The following is a 20,159-nucleotide window of genomic DNA, read 5'->3' as shown; positions in this document are numbered from 1 at the left end:
TTTCTGCTCTGATCTTTATTATTTCTCTTCTTCTGCTGGGTTTAGGCTGCCTTTGCTGTTCTGCTTCTAGTTCCTTTAGGTGTGCTGTTAGATTTTGTATTTGGGATTTTTCTTGTTTCTTGAGATAGGCCTGGATTGCAATGTATTTTCCTCTCAGGACTGCCTTCGCTGCGTCCCAAAGCGTTTGGATTGTTGTATTTTCATTTTCGTTTGTCTCCATATATTTTTTAATTTCTTCTCTAATTGCCTGGTTGACCCACTCATTCGTTAGTAGGGTGTTCTTTAACCTCCATGCTTTTGGAGGTTTTCCAGACTTTTTTCTGTGGTTGATTTCAAGCTTCATAGCATTGTGGTCTGAAAGTATGCATGGTATGATGTCAATTCTTGTATACTTATGAAGGGCTGCTTTGTGACCCAGTATGTGATCTATCTTGGAGAATGTTCCATGTGCACTCAAGAAGAAAGTATATTCCGTTGTTTTGGGATGCAGAGTTCTAAATATATCTGTCAAGTCCATCTGATCCAATGTCTCATTCAGGGCCCTTGTTTCTTTATTGACCGTGTGTCTAGATGATCTATCCATTTCTGTAAGTGGGGTGTTAAAGTCCCCTGCAATTACCACATTCTTATCAATAAGGTTACTTATGTTTATGAGTAATTGTTTTATATATTTGGGTGCTCCGGTATTCAGCGCATAGACATTTATAATTGTTAGCTCTTCCTGATGGATAGACCCTGTCACTATTATATAATGTCCTTCTTCATCTCTTGTTACAGCCTTTAATTTAAAGTCTAGTTTGTCTGATAGAAGTATGGCTACTCCAGCTTTCTTTTGGCTTCCAGTAGCATGATAAATACTTCTCCATCCCCTCACTCTCAATCTAAAGGTGTCCTCAGGTCTAAAATGAGTCTCTTGTAGACAGCAAATAGATGGGTCTTGTTTTTTTATCCATTCTGATACCCTATGTCTTTTGGTTGGCGCATTTAATCCATTTACATTCAGTGTTATTATAGAAAGATATGGGTTTAGAGTCATTGTGATGTCTGTATGTTTTATGCTTGTAGTGATGTCTCTGGTACTTTGTCTCACAGGGTCCCCCTTAGGATCTCTTGTAGGGCTGGTTTAGTGGTGACAAATTCCTTCAGTTTTTGTTTGTTTGGGAAGACCTTTATCTCTCCTTCTATTCTAAATGACAGACTTGCTGGATAAAGGATTCTCAGCTGCATATTTTTTCTGTCTAGCACACTGAAAATCTCGTGCCAATTCTTTCTGGCCTGCCAAGTTTCAAAAGAGAGATCAGTCACGAGTCTTATAGGTCTCCCTTTATATGTGAGGGCACGTTTACCCCTTGCTGCTTTCAGAATTTTCTCTTTATCCTTGTATTTTGCCAGTTTCACTATGATATGTCGTGCAGAAGATCGATTCAAGTTACGTCTGAAGGGAGTTCTCTGTGCCTCTTGGATTTCAATGCCTTTTTCCTTCCCCAGTTCAGGGAAGTTCTCAGCTATTATTTCTTCAAGTACCCCTTCAGCACCTTTCCCTCTCTCTTCCTCCTCTGGGATACCAATTATGCGTAGATTATTTCTTTTTAGTGTATCACTTAGTTCTCTAATTTTCCCCTCATACTCCTGGATTTTTTTATCTCTCTTTTTCTCAGCTTCCTCTTTTTCCATAACTTTATCTTCTAGTTCACCTATTCTCTCCTCTGCCTCTTCAATCCGAGCCGTGGTGGTTTCCATTTTGTTATGCATTTCGTTTAAAGCGTTTTTCAGCTCCTCGTGACTGTTCCTTAGTACCTTGATCTCTGTAGCAAGAGATTCTCTGCTGTCAGCTATACTGTTTTCAAGCCCAGCGATTAATTTTATGACTATTATTCTAAATTCACTTTCTGTTATATTATTTAAATCCTTTTTGATCAGCTCATTAGCTGTTGTTATTTCCTGGAGATTCTTCTGAGGGGAATTCTTCCGCTTGGTCATTTTGGATAGTCCCTGGCGTGGTGAGGACCTGCAGGGCACTTCCCCTGTGTTGTGGTGTATAACTGGAGTTGGTGGGCGGAGCCGCAGTCAGACCTGATGTCTCCCCCCAGCCCACCGCTGTGTCCACAGTCAGACTGGTGTGTGCCTTCTCTTCCCCTCTCCTAGGGGTGGGATTCACTGTGGGGTGGGGTGGCCTGTCTGGGCTATTTGCACACTGCCAGGCTTGTGATGCTGGGGATCTGGCGTCTTAGCTGGGGTGGGTAGGCAAGGTGCACAGGGGCAGGAGGGGCAGGCTTAGCTTGCTTCTCCTTAGGTGATCCACTTCAGGAGGGGCCCTGTGGCAGCAGGAGGGAGTCAGATCCGCTGCCGGAGGTTTGGCTCCGCAGAAGCGCAGAGTTGGGTGTTTGCGAGGAGCGAGCAAGTTCCCTGGCAGGAACTGGTTCTCTTTGGGATTTTGGCTGGGGGATGGGCGGGGGAGATGGCGCTGGCGAGCGCCTTTGTTCCCCACCAAACTGAGCTCTGTCGTCCGGGGGCTCAGCAGCTCTCCTTCCCTTTGTCCTCCAGCCTTCCCGCTTTCTGAGCAGAGCTGTTAACTTATGACCTCCCAGACGCTAAGTCGTGCTTGCTGTGGGAACACAGTCCGTCAGGCCCCTCCGCTTTTTGCAAGCCAGACTCGGGGGCTCTGCTTGGCCGGCGAGCCGCCCCTCCGCCCCGGCTCCCTCCCGCCAGTCCGTGGAGCGCGCACCGCCTCGCCGCCCTTCCTACCCTCTTCCGTGGGCCTCTCGTCTGCGCTTGGCCCTGGCGACTCCGTTCTGCTAATCCTCTGGCGGTTTTCTGGGTTATTTAGGCAGGTGTAGGAGGAATCTAAGTGATCAGCAGGACGCGCTGTGAGCCCAGCGTCCTCCTACGCCGCCATCTTCCCTCTCCTCAAGAGTCCAACTCTTGATTTTGGCTCAGGTCATGAGATCAAGCCTCACTTTAGGCTCTGCACTAGGCCTGGAACCTGCTTAAGATTCTCTCTCTCCCTCTCCCTCTGCCCACTCCCCACCTCCCCACCCCCTCACTCTCTTTATCTCTAAAAAAAAAAAAAAGATAGATGTAAAAAGGATAAGATGTAAAGTTATATCCAGAAAATGCCCAAATGCCCACAGGCACCAGGGCCAGTCTCATGGAGAGCAATACAGAGGTCTTTGGTGAAGATCTGTTCAGGAATGCCTCTGGGAATGTAATTTCTTAAGACTTTCAAAGACCTATAAATTCTTGTGTTGTCATATGTTATATTCTGCTTTTCCAAATCAGCTTTCCTCTAGGGATAGGCATACAATTAATGACATTCTAAAACTTAAAATGTGTGTTTGTTTTTGTAAGAATTTCAAATTACTTCATGTTTTTCTTTTCTTTTCTTTTCTTTTTTTTTTTTGTAGTCTGAAGGTCCATTTCTTTTTGTTTTTTTTTTTTTAATTTTTTGTTTTCAACGTTTATTTATTTTTGGGACAGAGAGAGACAGAGCATGAATGGGGGAGGGGCAGAGAGAGAGGGAGACACAGAATCGGAAACAGGCTCCAGGCTCTGAGCCATCAGCCCAAAGCCTGACGCGGGGCTCGAACTCACAGATCGCGAGATCGTGACCTGGCTGAAGTCAGACACTTAACCGACTGCGCCACCCAGGCGCCCCTGAAGGTCCATTTCTTACATCCCTGATGGTTAATGAATACTTAAACTCCACCCCCCTCCCCTTGCAGATGTATAAAATGTTCTAAGACATGCTGAGATTCTCAAGATAATTTTGGAGAATTGACCTACACATGTTTGCGTGACTGGTGTATAAATCTCTGCCTTTTTCTTTCAGCTTTAGACACTGGAGAAGAATCAGTAGAGTGAGTACCTCAGGAGGGGGCTCTCCTGATTTGGTCTAAAACTAATCTTACAGCTCCTGAGATCTAATGATCAGTGAATTAACCATGCCGCTTCCTTTGGAGAGGCTCCACCATCTGCTTCAAGGTGGTTCTATGCTATTTAAGTTTATTCCATTTAATTTCATTCTTACACTGTATTTTCTGTGGCAGCACAAGATAATTGGATTACTATAAAAATAATGTAGCTAACTTTAGTCTTATTGTACATTATTCGCTGGCAGAATTCCACGGGTGAACAAGAATAGGTGAGTCGAAGTTAAGGAAATCTTCAAGTTTCAGCAAAATGTATTGAGTCCTTTTCTGGTGCTTTTATATATTTCCCCCATATTCTTATGAAGGAATAGCCCAGCTTTTATGACTGCATATCCCAATGATGAGTTATTTTCTAACTTTCAAAAATTTTGCTACCCTAAAATGGACTAGATTTGTTTGATTGAATTAAGTTAGCTTTATAGCGGGCCATATTCTGGTATCATTAGGAGGAAATATGAACTTACAGTGGAAACTACTTTGAGAGCAATAATTCTTGTTGTTTTAATAGCACAGTCAAAATGCAGCATTTTTATGCAATACGACCAAACTAATAAAGTAATAATCTGACTGGATTTTTAGAGTACAGGAAAATTGCATGCTAATGGTTAGCATTAAGAAATGACCAAAGACCAGAAGCTTTAATGTTGATGGATTCCAATTTACCAACTTTATCTTTAATGGATTGTGTTTTTTGGGTCATTCAGATTTATATATTACATACTTTTCTATACTTTGATAAAAAGTTTTAAACACCGAAAAAAGAAATGACTAAAGACAACTAATTGTTTAGAGTAATTTTGTTTCTTTTTACTAAAAGATTGCTCCAAACTGAAATTTATCATGGTCATCCTCATTAACATATAGTGATAGTTTCAGGTTTCTTGTTTCCTTGTTAGACTGGTTATATATGTATGCATGGCAATTTCAGAAACTCCTCACTCAAAAAAAGAGAAAAAGTATAAGGAAGATAATGTGTAGTTTTGAACCACGTATGACCCTGGCGTATTTCATATTATTTTTTATTCCTCATTATATTTTTGCCTTATGTAATAGTTTATCGATTCTATAAATGTGGGCCGTGAAGCTTTAAGAGGTTAGCAATAACTTCAATGTTCATAAATGACATGGAAGGGGAGAAAGTGAATTCTGCTTATGAGTTCTTATTAAAAGTTATTGGTCTATAAGAAAGGAAGACATTAATAAAGTTAGTAAGAAAAATGTTTGCATAGTGTCCTTACTCAAATGGGGTGATCGAGTTCTCACAGAACAAGGGCCAGATTACCCAGATTTTAAACTCTACGCTTCAATTCTAAATAACTATATTTAAAGTGAAATAAGGCAAATATAAGGGCATATTTCACTTCATATTGTAGACATATTTAGGTAATTGGTTTTCTTTTTACATTCAAATTATTACTGTATAGAAGCACAATTTGAATCAAAACAGTTCACCATTCAGTAATTATACTTCTCCATGTTTCTACATCTTTCTTGTTCTGTGATTCCAACCACCTTTAGAAGGAGTGCATAATATTTCTTCCTCTCATCACTTATGATTTCAATTATTTGACAAATTGGAAGATGTGGTCAAGAATCTACTGCATGTTTCAACGACAATAATCCTCTCACTGGGCTGCATCCATATGTCCCTTTTACTTCAACTAATAGCAGTGATTATAATAGCACGTTCCCCAGATTTCAGGATCAGAGTTTATGAGCTTGTGGATGAAACATCTGTGATAATCTAGAAAACAAGCCAAAATCCTATCTGAAGGAATACACATTTTGCTAAAAACGACCTAAAATTATTTCAAAATGATTTGGAATCAAGAAGGCTAGACCCCATGTTTATATCCCCCCAAATATTCACAAACATAGACTGGGTGATTGGTAATCTGTGACCTTGCATACTTTTTAAAATTGGGACGCGATTCAAAGTGTTTCCCCTCACTGCTGGCCTCTGGGACACCCCGTTGTCTTGCTCTGCTCACAAGCGTGGGATACAGCCCCCGACTGACTGGGAATCCAGATATCTGTCCTCCACAGAATATTACTTTCTGCTGTTAATAAATTACTTAGAATATCTTTTTTTTTTTTTTTTAATTTTTTTTCAACGTTTTTATTTATTTTTGGGACAGAGAGAGACAGAGCATGAATGGGGGAGGGGCAGAGAGAGAGGGAGACACAGAATCGGAAACAGGCTCCAGGCTCCGAGCCATCAGCCCAGAGCCTGACGCGGGGCTCGAACTCACGGACCGCGAGATCGTGACCTGGCTGAAGTCGGACGCTTAACCGACTGCGCCACCCAGGCGCCCCAAATTACTTAGAATATCTTGATCTGAGTCTCTTTTATTGAAAATCAGGGGTTTGGATACGTCAAGTGATATCCATTTTACGTTGTTGACCAACCGACTTATCTCACAATTAACTTTAAGTCAATTTGTTTTAGGCAAACATATCTATCTGTTAAGTACACAGCATGTCATCTCCTACATTAGGAATCAGCATTAACTATAATAAGGTAAGGAGAAAATTGATCAATAAATCATAAAATTATGAACCTCTACTTAAGAACAGGTCACTATTGAACACTATGAACTTGATAATTATTTTTGGTTTGTTAAGAACAATACAGAGGTTAGGAAGCCTTGTAGCAATAATAAGTCATCGCAGGAAGAGACTGAGTTTTTTTCTTCTTGATGAAATGAGGTTGCATGGTAATTTAAAATAGAATTCGTTTCTCATAGTATAGACCATTTTAAATGCTACACCAATTACCCACTCACCATCTAAACTGATCTTAAGGACAAAAGTTTGAATTTGTGTGTCATGGGATTTGATGGCTTCTAAATAGTTTTGCTTACAGTAGCATTTGGTGGTTTTTTAAAAATGTTGATTTATTTTTGAGAGAAAGAGAGAATGACAGAGCGAGCAGGGGAGGGGAAGAGAGAGGGGGGACAGAGGATCTGAAGTGGGCTCTACCCTGACAGCAGAGAGCCAGACCCCGAGTTCACACTCGTGAACCGTGAGATCGTGTCCTGAGCCCAAGTCAGACACTTAACCAACTGAGCCACCCAGGTGCCCCTATAGTCTCTGTTTTTTTAATAGTCACCCAGAGTGCCAAGATAAGGTGGCTACATCGGGTCAGACAAAGGTGGAAAGTGTGGAATAGTGTTTGCATCTCATGGAGTGTCAGTTCAGTCCTCAGCACTGGAGAAAACGGCTCCCGGAGCGCATTCTCTCTATCCTACACACTATTTCCCTCTACATAAATAATATCTCAAGGTTGTCCAAAAGATGCAAATTGGTGAATCTTTGATCCATTCATTAATACAACATCTAGTTGCTGAGTGCTGAAACAAATCTCTCTTGGGGCTACCTTCTGTATCATCTCCTTTTGTTGAATTTTATCGCCGAGAGTGAAAATCTTAGGAAAAGTCATGAAATATGAACAATGTACGTATGCTTGGGCAATTTCTTTTTACCTTTCATGTATCACTTGCCATCACAAATTTAGATTAATTTTAACCATTTTTTAAATTTTAACTTGTAAACTGTAAGTTGGATAAATGAATAAATTGGCTTTATTTCTTACAACTTTAATCCATTGTCAGTCTATTTGCTGCTTAGTGTTCAACCATTCTTTGCTTTTAATGTACCTAAAACTATTTTAGTATAAGGTGTGCAACTGGTATGTTTATTAACAGGACAAGGAAGTTCATCCTTTAAACAAATTAAACAATTCAAGCTGATGTATTTCTTTCCTTTTTTTTCAAGCTTTTTATCAAATTCTAATTAGTTGACACACAGTGTAATGTTAGTTGCAGGAGTAGAAGGTAGCAATTCAACATTTACATACAACACCCTGTGCTCATCACAGCAAGTGCCGTCCTTAATCCCCATATGTGGAATTTAAGAAACAAAACAGATGAACACAGGGGAGGAAAAAGAGAAAACCAAGAAGCAGACTCTTAACTATAGAGAACAAACTGACATATTTTTGATAAATTTTTATTCCCAAGGATACTCCGAAATCAAACAGGAAATTTGTCCAGATCATTCTGAAAAAAAAAAAAAAAAAAAAAAAAGTTGACTCTATGGATAAAAGCATGCATTTTAAAATGTGCACAATTTTGGGGGCGCCTGGGTGGCACATCCGGTTAAGCGTCCGACTTCAGCCAGGTCACGATCTCGCGGGCCAGGAGTTCGAGCCCCGCGTAGGGTCTGGGCTGATGGCTCAGAGCCTGGAGCCTGTTTCCGATTCTGTGTCTCCCTCTCTCTCTGCCCCTCCCCCGTTCATGCTCTGTCTCTCTCTGTCCCAAAAATAAATAAATGTTGAAAAAAAAAATTAAAAAAAAATAAAATAAAATGTGCACAATTTTTTTAAAGGACGTAAATTATACTCTTTTTGTTATCTAATTTACAAAATTAACAATAGCTAATTTTTTAACATCAAACTAACATTTAAATGTTCCATAATCATTATTGTTAATGTTGAAAAGTTAACATCATTTTCCCCATTATACAATTATTTACAATAGATTTCTAAAATGAGAGAAATAGGGGTGCCTCGGTGGCTCAGTCAGTTATCGTCTGGCTTTCGCTCAGGTCATGATCTCACAGTTTGTGAGTTCAAGCCCCACGTTGGGCTCTGTGCGGACAGCTCAGAGCCTGGAGCCTGCTTCGGATTCTGTGTCTCCCTCTCTGTCTCTCTGCCCCTCCCTTGCTTGTGTTCTCATCCTCTCTCTCTCAGAAATATTAAATGAATAAACTTAAACTAAACTAAACTAAACTAGACTAGACTAAAATAAAAGAAAAAGAAGTGTAAATCTATGTATCAGGAAAAATTAATTTTACTCATTCAATGGCGCCGATTTACTTTTTTAGTGAATTTTAATTATTGTTGCCATGCTGCTAATTTTTTTAATAAAGATTCATGTTTTCTTTCTTTTCAGGTATTTAACCCATTCGTCTATAATATACGCGAGTCTGAAACAGATGGAGAGTCAGAGGAATGTCTCAGAATTCATTCTTTTGGGACTTTCATATGACCATCGCACACAAATATTTTGCTTTGTGTTCTTCTTATTCTGTTATGCTGCTCTCTTGGTAGGAAACCTTCTGATCCTTATCTCTATTCGATGCAGCCCTCTTTTCCACCAACCAATGTACTATTTCCTCAGCCACTTATCCTGTATGGACATCTGCTTCACCTCTAGCATTACACCCAAATTCATTGCTGACCTCCTAGTGGGAAGAAAAGCCATCTCCTATGGTAACTGTATGTTACAGGTCTTTACCATGCACTTCTTCGGAATGACTGAAGTCTTAATCCTCACCGTCATGGCCTTTGATCGCTACGCTGCCATCTGCAAACCTCTCCACTACCTGCTTGTCATGAACAGAGCAAGGTGCAATCTCCTCGTCTTAGCTGCTTGGGCTGGTGGGGCCGCGCACTCCTTTCCTCAATTTTTTCTGGTAATCAGGTTGCCCTTCTGTGGTCCTAATGAGATTGACCACTATTTTTGTGACATTTTTCCTTTGCTAAAAGTTGCCTGTGCTGACACCTATGTCACCGGTGTCCTTTTGGTTGCCAATTCAGGAATGGTTACCTTAGTGGCATTTGTGGTCTTGTTTTTTTCTTATGTCATTATATTATTCACTTTAAGAAATCATTCAGCCAAAGGAAGGCGCAAAGCCCTCTCTACCTGTGGGTCGCATATCACTGTGATAGTTTTATTTTTTGGGCCTTCGGTCTTTGCCTACCTTCGGCCTCCAACCACTTTCCCTGAGGATAAGGTATTTGCTCTGTTTTACACCATCATCGCTCCGATGTTCAACCCCTTCATCTACACTCTGAGGAACTCAGAGATGAAAAACGCCATGAGAAATGTCTGGAATCAAACATTGGAACTCAATATCTTTTATACAAAACAGAGGGACAGCTAGGTACGGATAGGGGAGAGAGGAAACCATCTCACAGAGTAATTTTCCATTGGTTACATTTTATGAGTGACAGAAATAGGACGTGGAGTTTCATAGTGACTAAAAAGAAATAGTAAGTCATCCATACAAAATATAAGCTTAAAACTTAGTTCATCTTGCGGGTTTTGAGATGTTATTAACAGGTTGATATGCACAAAATCAGTTATATGCATAGTTAAGACAATGTTATAGGAGCCGAGAATTGTGATGTGAAAAAGAAAATTGGAGTTATCTTGCGTTAGAAAATGCAGGTTTGGTGGCCAGACCACATGATGAGCCATTCTGTATGGCAAAGAGACGGTTAAAGTCCATGATTTTAAGACCAAATTTTGGTTTATGATAGGATCGTCACCTAAATGAACTCCAGAGGCATTTAGAAATTAATTACATAGCAAGAAGTGGGCATAATGAAATATGATTTAAAGTGATTCTGTGGTTTTAACTCTGGACTTCACATTGGAAATAAAAATAAACTAGTAAAGGGCCACCTGAGTGGTGCAGTCAGTTTGGTGTCTGACTCTTGGTCTCAGCTCTTGTTGTGGTCTTGCCGTTTATGGGTTTGGGCCCCGTGTTGAGCTCTGGGCTGGTGGTGTGGAGCCTGCTGGGGATTCTGTCTCTCCTCTCTGCCCCCCCCTCAACCCACCCCGCCACTGTGCTCACTCTCTCTCTTTCTCTCTCTCAAAATAAATAAATACACTTAAATTTTTTTTTAATGATAAGAAATAAACTAGTAAACATAGAGTGAAATCAATTACTCAAGATACTAAAAACACACTCACTGATTTTCTACATATTGGTCCATTAAAAAAATCCATACAGGAACTGAATCATAAAATGCCAGAAATTAGGAGGACGGACACTGTTTATAAGATCCAGAGTCTTTCTTATTTACACAAGAAGTGAGTTCAAACAAACAAACTTCAATCAAAAAACCCTCTGATACAAATCATGGAAATGAGTGGAAATGGCAGATCATCTTTGAAACGAACATGAGGATTCTCTAGCAAAACCTGAAACAAATTTGATGAAATGTGTTCATTTGTATCTCTAATAAGATGCAAAAATAAATGCTTTCTTTGAAAACAGGAAATATCACAAAACGGAAGAGATTGTGTAACCAGATTATATGAACAGAATGACAATGAAAATACACGAATAGTTTTAGCCTATGTAAATGCAATACTAAAATTACAATGATTATAAAGGCCTTATATACAGAAGGATAGAAAAGTGGAAAAGTTTATGAGGAAGATGTAATTCAATAGAGTTTTTATAACAGAGAAATTGGACAGATAATCAGTTTGTCAAGTTACTAATAAAACAAAAATATTGCCAGATTGAAAAGTTCAAGCTTTACCCTTTATTTAATGTGTTGCTTTTAACCAAATTTACTCAACTTACCTTTCGGGGGTCCTAACCAGGTAGATCACCACATCTGTGATGTGAAGCCCCTTTTGAAACAGGTATGCAAAGATATTTGTGTGGTTAGTGTCTACGCGATTGTTAATTCTGGGATGTTGGTGGCAGACATATTGTTGCCCTGCTGGCTTCTTACCTACTCGTGTGCTTTAACCTTAAGACCCGCTCCTCTTCAGGGTACTGCAAAGCTCCACCTGCAACTCTCACATAACGGTGGTAGTTTTGTCCTTTGCCCCCTGTGTCTATCCTTATGTTCTACATGTGGGGTTTTACACAGTGATTGCCTCCATGCTGAATCGTCTCATCTCTACCCTGAGAAACATGGAGATGAAAACCAGCATGCGGAAGGCGTGGTCTAAAATGGCCCATTCAGAATTCATGTACATGAGTGATATTCATCGTGCTTTTGATCCTGTGTAGCAAAGGCATTTAACATTTGAGGTGATGTAGAAAGTACATAAGCTTTGCCTGGACACTTGGGCTAAATTACCCATGACTGCTGTCACATGAGTCAAAGAAACAAGTTACTGGGAATCAGATTACAATCTGCACCTTGAAAGATCCAGCTGGTTCCACGTGTGCCCACTTGCATGTGAGGAAGCTAAAAATGTCCTGAAGCATCTCTCTGATCCTATGACTCCCCTCTCCAAAAGTTTGTAAGAAATCCCATTTTCCTTGGAATGAAATCCAACCTTCCTGCTTGTTAGAAATCTTCCATAAGTTATCTGAGTCTAATTTGCCGATCTCAGAAATCACTACGTTGGTAGAAAGTGTGGTATTACAATGATAGGCTTTAGGGTCAGGGAGAGCTGGGTGATTCCTGACAGCTTTTATCTCTGGGTCTTGACATTGTGCTCTAATTATATTAGTCTCTCTTTTAAAAAGATATTGTACTTCGCAAAGATGTAATATTACTTTGGCTAACATGTGTGAAGTTTTAGCATGGCACATGGCTACCAGAACCTCATGTGAGTTATTTTTCTTTTGTTTGCTTTTCTCTCTGTGTGTCCCTAAGCTCAGAAGCTTTCATCCAGGTACACTGGGTCCACGTCCATTCTCCAAACATATTCTAGAACCTATCAGCTCTGTGGCTTTACTTCAGCCATTCTTCTGCTTGGGATTCCTCACCCTCAGGCTCGAGGGTCCATGTCTTACATGTAATTCACACTCGTGGTGTCATGTCATTCAGGAAGACTAGATGTATGAATGCAATATGAATGTTATATGAAATGTAAAGGTATAAGACATGTGGAGTAACACGTAGAAGATCTCTGTGACCTTGAATTGGAGACGCAAATTTTCTAAACGTGTGGAGCAAAAGTGTCTGTAAAAAAAGATGATTTGTGCTTCATCAATATTAAGACTATGCAGGAGAACTACTATATAAAGAAAGATGAACTAAATAGTGGCAGATGTAAATGCAATTAGTAGCTGTGTCTGAAGGTGTGTACAGGGCAAGGTTAGAGATACGACTGGCTATCTCCTGCTGTAGATTGCTACAGGCTAGCTCTTGAGAACAGCTCGGTCAACACTGGGCATAACGTTGAGGTGGACTAGTTGGAAATCACTGGGCCCTGATGTCCTTGATGCCAAAGTTGTAGAATCTTTCATTTACTCAGGGTTCTTAACCTTTTAAAGCCTGGAAGCAAGCACTAAACTTAGAACAACACGTTTTCTTGCTTCAGATCTTTCCTGGCTAGTTGAGCTAGTTACTTAACCTCCAGGACCCTCCGTGTTTTTATCTACCAGTAAAGCTAATAATACTTGTGTCAAAATATGTGTTATTATAAGCATTGAATAATATGATGAACCCGATCTGCCCAATCATCTCTCAGTGTATTTTTGCTACTGTTTGGCTAAGTTGTTTGATCTGAAACAGATTAAACATTATAAAATTTGATTTTCTGACATTTTTTGTGTGAGAAAACTTTACATGAATGGTAGAGAGAGACTGTCTGGTTTCAGTGCCTGCAGATGAGACTGAGTCTGAATGACTTGTGAAGAGTCAGTGAGCACAGAAAGAACCGGATGTTAAACACAATAAAAGCTCTGTGGTTCTTTGCTCCCTTCCTCTGATTTTTCCATATCATGTTTGTTTTTCCTCCTTGCCAAGTTATGAGGAAGAGATGTTTACTCTTATCTTTTCTTTTGTCTTCCATTTTTCAACATGTATGTTATCAATGGTAACCTCATACCAAGTATGATATCACAAGTCATTGATTTTATTTATCTATCTGCTCCGCACACCAAGGATCTTGATGATCCCGCAAAAGGACTGTAAGCGGCCATCTTTGATTCTCCTTGTCCTACCTCATCTCAGATTTTCCAGAAAGGGAACCTGACCCTATTACAGCTTAAAATTTCCCTCCTATTCCTCAGAAATTTGGAAGAACACAGGGCAGCCAGGGTTTCACGAATTGCTTTGACTGTAGCCTTTTTGGGCCTGTGGGGGAAACGGGCCAAATTGTTTTCCAAAGAGGCAAATATGGAAAGTTCATACCCAAGAGCACCAAGCACATTACTATCGACGGTGGCTTTGGCAGCACTTGGGCTAAGATGTGTCTAGAAATGCCTTTGGGAATATAATTACACAGAGCTTTCAAAGACCTATTAATTCTTGGCACGTCAGTTTGTATTCTGTTCCTCTGAACCAAACTGTCCTCGGGTGTAGACATAAAATAAATGCACGATTCCTGGGACCTAAATACTTGTGTTAGCTTTTGCAGGAATATAAAAATACATGTTGCTTATTTTTTCTTCTGAGCTCTTACTAAGAAGTTAAATCAGCCTTCAATATTCCTGCTTTTCTGGGGGCTGAAGATCCACTTCTTCATCACTTCGTCTTAGTGAATATTTGAAGTCCGCTTCCCTGGTAAACTGTAGAGGGTTTGAGACATGTTGAAATTTTCCAGATATTTGCAGAGAATTAACCTGAACGTGTTCAAATTATGGGTTTGTAAACTCTCTGCAACGTATTCCAGATTTCGGTGCTAGAGACGAACTGGCAGAGTGAGTGTCCGAGGACGGAATGCTTCCTGATGCATGCCCAAGCTAACCCGACAGCCACTCGATCTCATGGTTAGTGAATTACCCTTGTCACCTTGGTTTGGGAAGGGTCCCACAACACATGTGCTAGGCTAATTGTGTGTGCGTATGTGTGTGTGAGACAGAGAGAGAGAGAGAGAGAGAGAGAGAGAGAGTTTTTAAGTATTTTGTTTATTTCTTTCGTTTTTTGAGAAAGAGGGAGTGGGGGCATTGGAGAGGCAGAGAGAGAGGGAGAATCTCAAGCTGACAGCACAGAGCCCAACGCGGGGCTCGAACTCACGACACTGAGATCATGACCTGAGCTGAAATCAAGAGTCAGACACTTAACTGACTGAGCCACCCAGGTGCCCCGATTATGTGTACTTTGTATTTATTCTATATAATTTCATTTGAGGTCTATAACTTCTTTTGCAGCATAGGATAATTAGATTACGATAACAATGTTTTGGCATCCTTTAGTTTCAATTGCGCATTACCTACAAGCAAAATTCCCTTTCTGGGGAACAGGAGTAGAGCTAGATAAAGCATTTTCAAGTGGGCGGTGAATTTCATCGTGTCCCCAACTCTTGTTTAATGGCATCCTTCATATTACTATTAAGAAACAGACCAGCTTATACTTGAATATGTACAATAACAAATTGTTTTCTTTTATTTCAAAACATCTGCCCTCCTAAAATAGTTTTATCTGAGTCAAGTATGGTGAGTTTATCTACATTCTGTTACACTAAGAGAAGATTTGAACGTATGATAGTAACTTGTAGTTACGTATAAGACCTTCTATTCCTTTATGGACAGCATGATCCAAAAAGTACACATAATTTGGATTCAATAATACCAAAAAATAAAGTAATCATTTGCGTACACTTTGTAGACAAACATGCTAATTGTAACATGCTAATAATGTAACAAACAAATTGTTGTTTACCTGATCATACTTGTCAAATCCATGTTATGTATCTTCTTCTTTATTTCCTCAGTTTTTCTGCTGGTTGAATGTGTGTGTATGACAAACTGTGGTTCTAACCTAATCGCTCGGAGAGGAAAACAGTGAGAGAAAAATGTTTTGAACCACACGTGTCTTGGGCTATTTCATATCACCTCATGTATTCCTCATCAGAATTCTGAATTTTGTAATGATACGTCAGTTGTAAAATGACTGTGATGATGCTTAAAGAGATTAAAGAATTCACTCAAGGATTGCCCTGGTCAGTTTGAGATTCCAACTCTTTCTATGTTGCTACTGTTTCGGCCACTTGTTCAGTGGTTGCCTGAAGTCCTTTATTGACCCATTGTGATTTCAGTTTTCCCATAAGAGGGTTCCTTAGTATCGCTATATTGTTTGATGATAGTAATTCTCCTCAACTGATTTTTTCCCCTCTTCGCTTTCACCCCTGCTAACAGCATTGATCATACAGCATGGGCAGGGTTGTGAGCTATTATAGACTAAATTCCAATAATGATCTAGAAAACACGCAGGCATTTTTTTTTAGTTTATTTATTTATTTAGAGAGCCTGCACAAGTAGAGGAGGGAGAGAGAGAGAGAGGGAGAGAGAGAGAGAAAGAGAGAATCTGAAGCAAGCTCCAGGTTCCCAGCTGTCAGCACAGAGCCTGATGTGGGGCTCGAACTCACAAACCATGAGATCACGACCTGAGCTGAAGTCAGACACTTAACTGACTGAGCCACTCAGGTGCCCCAGAAAACAAGGAGGAATCTTGACGAGGAATTTGCATTTTTGTAAGGCTGAAGGCAAAGAATTTCAAATGCTTTAGAATCAGAGGATTCTAGAATACATATCTATCTTAAATATTCCCTATCTCTTTACTTACAGAAATACTTGAAAGACACATGGGGTATCTGTGAACCCATCATATTGCATATTTTTTTCTACTCCGATGAGGAATCAAAACAGTCTTTTCACTGCTGCCCTTCATGGCATCTGTCAGCACTCTGCCTTGGAACATAGCCCCAGATTGAGGAAGAAACAGGATTTCTGCCTCTTAACATTCATAGTGTATTACTTTTCAAACCTGAGAAATTACTCAGATTCTCTCGATATGTTTCTTCTATCTAGAATCAGAGATTTGAATCGGTCAAGTGATTTCCACATGTATATTGCTCACAGTCTACTGAAATAATGGTTGCCTGTAAATCAGTTTGTTTTATATCAAGAAGTGTATCTGAAAATTAACATTCTTTCCACCTAGTATCAGAGGCAACAGGTAGAAGGTGGGCCAATGCCCCTCACACTCCTAAAACTTTTCAGTGCTCCTTAGTGACTGCTAACTTCCGGACACTGTCACAATAATTATTTTACTTTGTTAATATCAAGGGGGATGGAGAATCCTTGTTAGCGATTCTGAAAGCAAAGTAGGAACAAACCGAAAATTTATACTTTTAGGAATGCAGAATTTTGACTGGTAATTTAAAATAGAATGGATGTCTTACAGTACGGCCATTTTAAAAATGCCGTAACTGTCAACCGTTGGCCATCTAAAATCTTCTCAAAGACTATGAATAACATAGATATTAAATTTGTGAGTCCCTAGAGATGATAGTTTCTTTTTTTAATGTTTATTTATTTTTGAGAGAGTGACAGAGCATGAGCAGAGGAGGGGCAGAGAAAGAGGGAGACACAAAATCCGAAGCAGGCTCCAGGCTCTGAGCTGTCAGCACAGACCCTGATGTGGGGCTCGAACTCACTAACTGTGAGATCATGACCCCAGCCGAAGTCAGAAGCTTAACCGACTGAACCACCCAGGCACCCCGAGAGATGATGGTTTCTAAGTAATATTACAACAAAACCTTTTTCTGTGTGTGTGTGTTTTTTTTTTTTTAATATTAAATAGGCATCTGGGGGCCAGATAGAACTGTCACTCCAGATCCAGACTAAGGTGGAAGGTGTGCTAGCTTTTGTAAACCCACGAGAAGCACATATTTCCTCGTCAGTGGGTAAAATAGCTCTTGGAAATGCTTTCTCTCTATTCTACACTCGTTTTGCACTAACTAAAGAATGTTTAAGATACATATTAGATACAAAGATGCAAATTCCTGAATTTTTCATTAACATATACCACTGAGTGCTAATTCACCACAAAGTTTGTCTTCAAGTTGCTTTCTGTATTACCTCCTTTTATTGACATTTGATCTTCAGATTATAATTAAAACGTGAGATTTTTCATGTAAGTCATGGAATATTCATAATTCAAATATACTTGGATAATTTAACATGCTTATCTTTTCTTTAACAATTGCTATCACAAACTTCAATCTCTCTCTCTATATATATATCCATATGTATATACATATCACTATACATATATAGTATATGTAGTATATATATATATATATATATATATATATATATATATATATGGGAGGAGCAGAGAGAGAGAGACATGTAGAATCTGAAGCAGGCTCCAAGCTCTGAGCTGTCAGCACAGAGCCCGATGCAGGGCTCAAACTCATGAACTGTGAGGTTATGACCTGAGCTGAAGCCAGACACATAATTGACTGAGCCACCCAGGCGCCCCAAGAGAGACAGAATTTTAAGCAGGCTCCACACTCAGCATGGAGCCCGCTGTGGGGCTTGATCCCATGACCCTGGGATCATGACCTTAGTTGAAATCAAGAGTTGGGTGCTCAACCCACTGAGCCATGCGGATGATATGACAGTATGTATTTTTGAAATTGTATTTAACTCATAAAATATAAAAATGATAAATGAATAGATTTCCTGAGTATTTTTCACAATTCCAGTCATTAATTGACATCTTCCTTTTGCTGTATAGTGTTCAAACACTCTTTGTTTTTTAATGTAAGAGCAATTCCATTTGTTTAACATGACCCATTGACAATGTTTGGCCAAAAAACAATGTGTAGTATGCTTTACACAAATTAACGTTCAGGAGGTCAAACTGGATGTTTAAACAAATGTGAATCTCTTTGGGATTCATTTCCAGAAAATTAAGGAAATGTACTCAGATAATTTTTAAAGAAGGAAAGTTGATTTTATCCGTAAGTTACGAGAATTCAGAAATATGGGAGATTTTTTTTTGTTTTAGGTCATTGAGACTAAATAATATAATTAGCAGTTCTTTATCTAAATATATAATTAATGGTATTAATGCTTTATTTTCCAAAAACCATTTTAATATTTTAGACAACTGCTAGTGATATTGAGTAAAGTATATAATTATTCTCATTACAAAATTATTTCATGACACGTTTATAAAAGACAGCATTAAAAAGTTAGCCTAATTCAAGAAATCAATTGTTATCAACTCCATTTATGTCAGCATGTATTTTAATAAATTTTGTATTATTGTGTTCATACAGTTAATTCTCACCTCCAATTATGTTCTCGTTCTTTCAGAAACAGAAGTCCTTGTGAAAGCATACACCAAACTCAAATATATGAAAAGCCACAGAAACATGTCAGAATTCATTCTTCTGGGACTTTCCTACGACCAGAACATACAAGTATTTTGCTTTGTCCTCTTCTTAGTCTGTTACGTCGCCTTGTTGGCAGGAAACCTGCTGATTCTCGTCTCCATTCGATGCAGCCCTCTTTTTCACCAACCCATGTACTATTTCCTCAGCCACTTATCCTTAATAGACATCTGCTATACCTCTACTGTTACACCCAAGTTAATTGCTGACCTGCTGGTGGAAAGAAAAACCATTTCCTATAGTAACTGCATGTTACAGGTGTTTACAATGCACTTCTTTGGAGGCACCGAGATCTTCGTGCTTACCGCCATGGCCTTTGATCGCTATGCTGCCATCTGCAAACCTCTCCACTACGTGATTGTCATGAACAGGACAAGATGCAATCTGCTAGTCGTAGCTGCTTGGGCTGGTGGGGCCGTCCATGCCTTCCCTCTCTTTTCTACCGCGATTGGTTTGCCCTTCTGTGGTCCTAATGAAATTGATCACTACTTTTGTGATATTTTTCCTTTGCTAAAAGTTGCCTGCACCGACACCTACGTCACTGGTATCCTTGTGATTGCCTTTTCAGGTCTGGTCGCCTTAGTTACCTTTCTTGTCTTATTTGTTTCTTATGGTATTATCTTATTCACTTTAAGAAATCTCTCAGCTGAGGGAAGACGCAAAGCCCTCTCCACCTGTTGGTCTCATATCACTGTGGTCGTCTTATTTTTTGGACCAGTAATCTTTATCTACCTTAGGCCACCTACTACTTTTCCTGAGGACAAAATATTTGCTCTATTTTACACGATCATTGCTCCTATGTTCAATCCCTTAATCTACACTCTGAGAAACTCAGAGATGAAAACCATGATGAGGAAAGTTTGGTGTCACACATTATTTGCAAAGGAAACACACAACTAATGTGAAGAAGCTTATTGGCTACGCAACTTTGAGAAACTTTGTGAATGAAAAAGGTGGGGACTATCTCATAGATTTTGTAAACCATCACTCTTGTGAATGGAATGAATGAAAGCAATGGGACTAAAGTTTAAAGTAATCACTAAGCAACTATTAATTCTTGCAAGCCAAAATTAATTGGCAACTAAGTTAGTTTTATGGTGTATATGTAGGGTAACCTACGTGAAAAAAACAATTGGGTCAAAGCAAATAAACCAGTGGTATATTGATTAGTGAATTATAATGGAAAATATTTTAATGATAATTTTATTAAAACTTCAGAGGTAGAAGCCAGACCACACAATGACAGACATTCTTGGGTAGCTCAGAAGTTGAAATCCAAAAAAGAAGGTTATAATCTAAAATTAAATGAATTAACTTAAATTTCACGTAC

General features: G+C 39.4%; 2 protein-coding genes across 2 annotated transcripts; both read left to right on the top strand.

The window, feature by feature from the left end:
- Nucleotides 1-8,927: 8,927 nt before the first annotated feature.
- On the top strand, nucleotides 8,928-9,878 carry LOC147576491 (olfactory receptor 4P4-like). The gene has a single exon (XM_086676394.1). It carries the CDS (start codon nucleotides 8,928-8,930, stop codon nucleotides 9,876-9,878), a length of 951 nt encoding a protein of 316 aa, XP_086532520.1.
- An 8,915-nt stretch (nucleotides 9,879-18,793) lies between these two features.
- Nucleotides 18,794-19,734, top strand: LOC147576490 (olfactory receptor 4P4-like). The gene is given in 2 exon segments (XM_086679383.1): nucleotides 18,794-19,687; nucleotides 19,690-19,734. Coding segments are annotated over 2 exon segments (939 nt in total).
- The last annotated feature ends 425 nt before the right edge of the window (nucleotides 19,735-20,159 follow it).

This window comes from Puma concolor, chromosome D1 (genome assembly GCF_028749965.1).
Source record: "Puma concolor isolate L17-30 chromosome D1, mPumCon1.1.hap2, whole genome shotgun sequence".
Taxonomy (NCBI): domain Eukaryota; kingdom Metazoa; phylum Chordata; class Mammalia; order Carnivora; family Felidae; genus Puma; species Puma concolor.
Note: the sequence above shows the minus strand (reverse complement) of the source record. Positions and strands in the feature narration are given on the sequence as shown.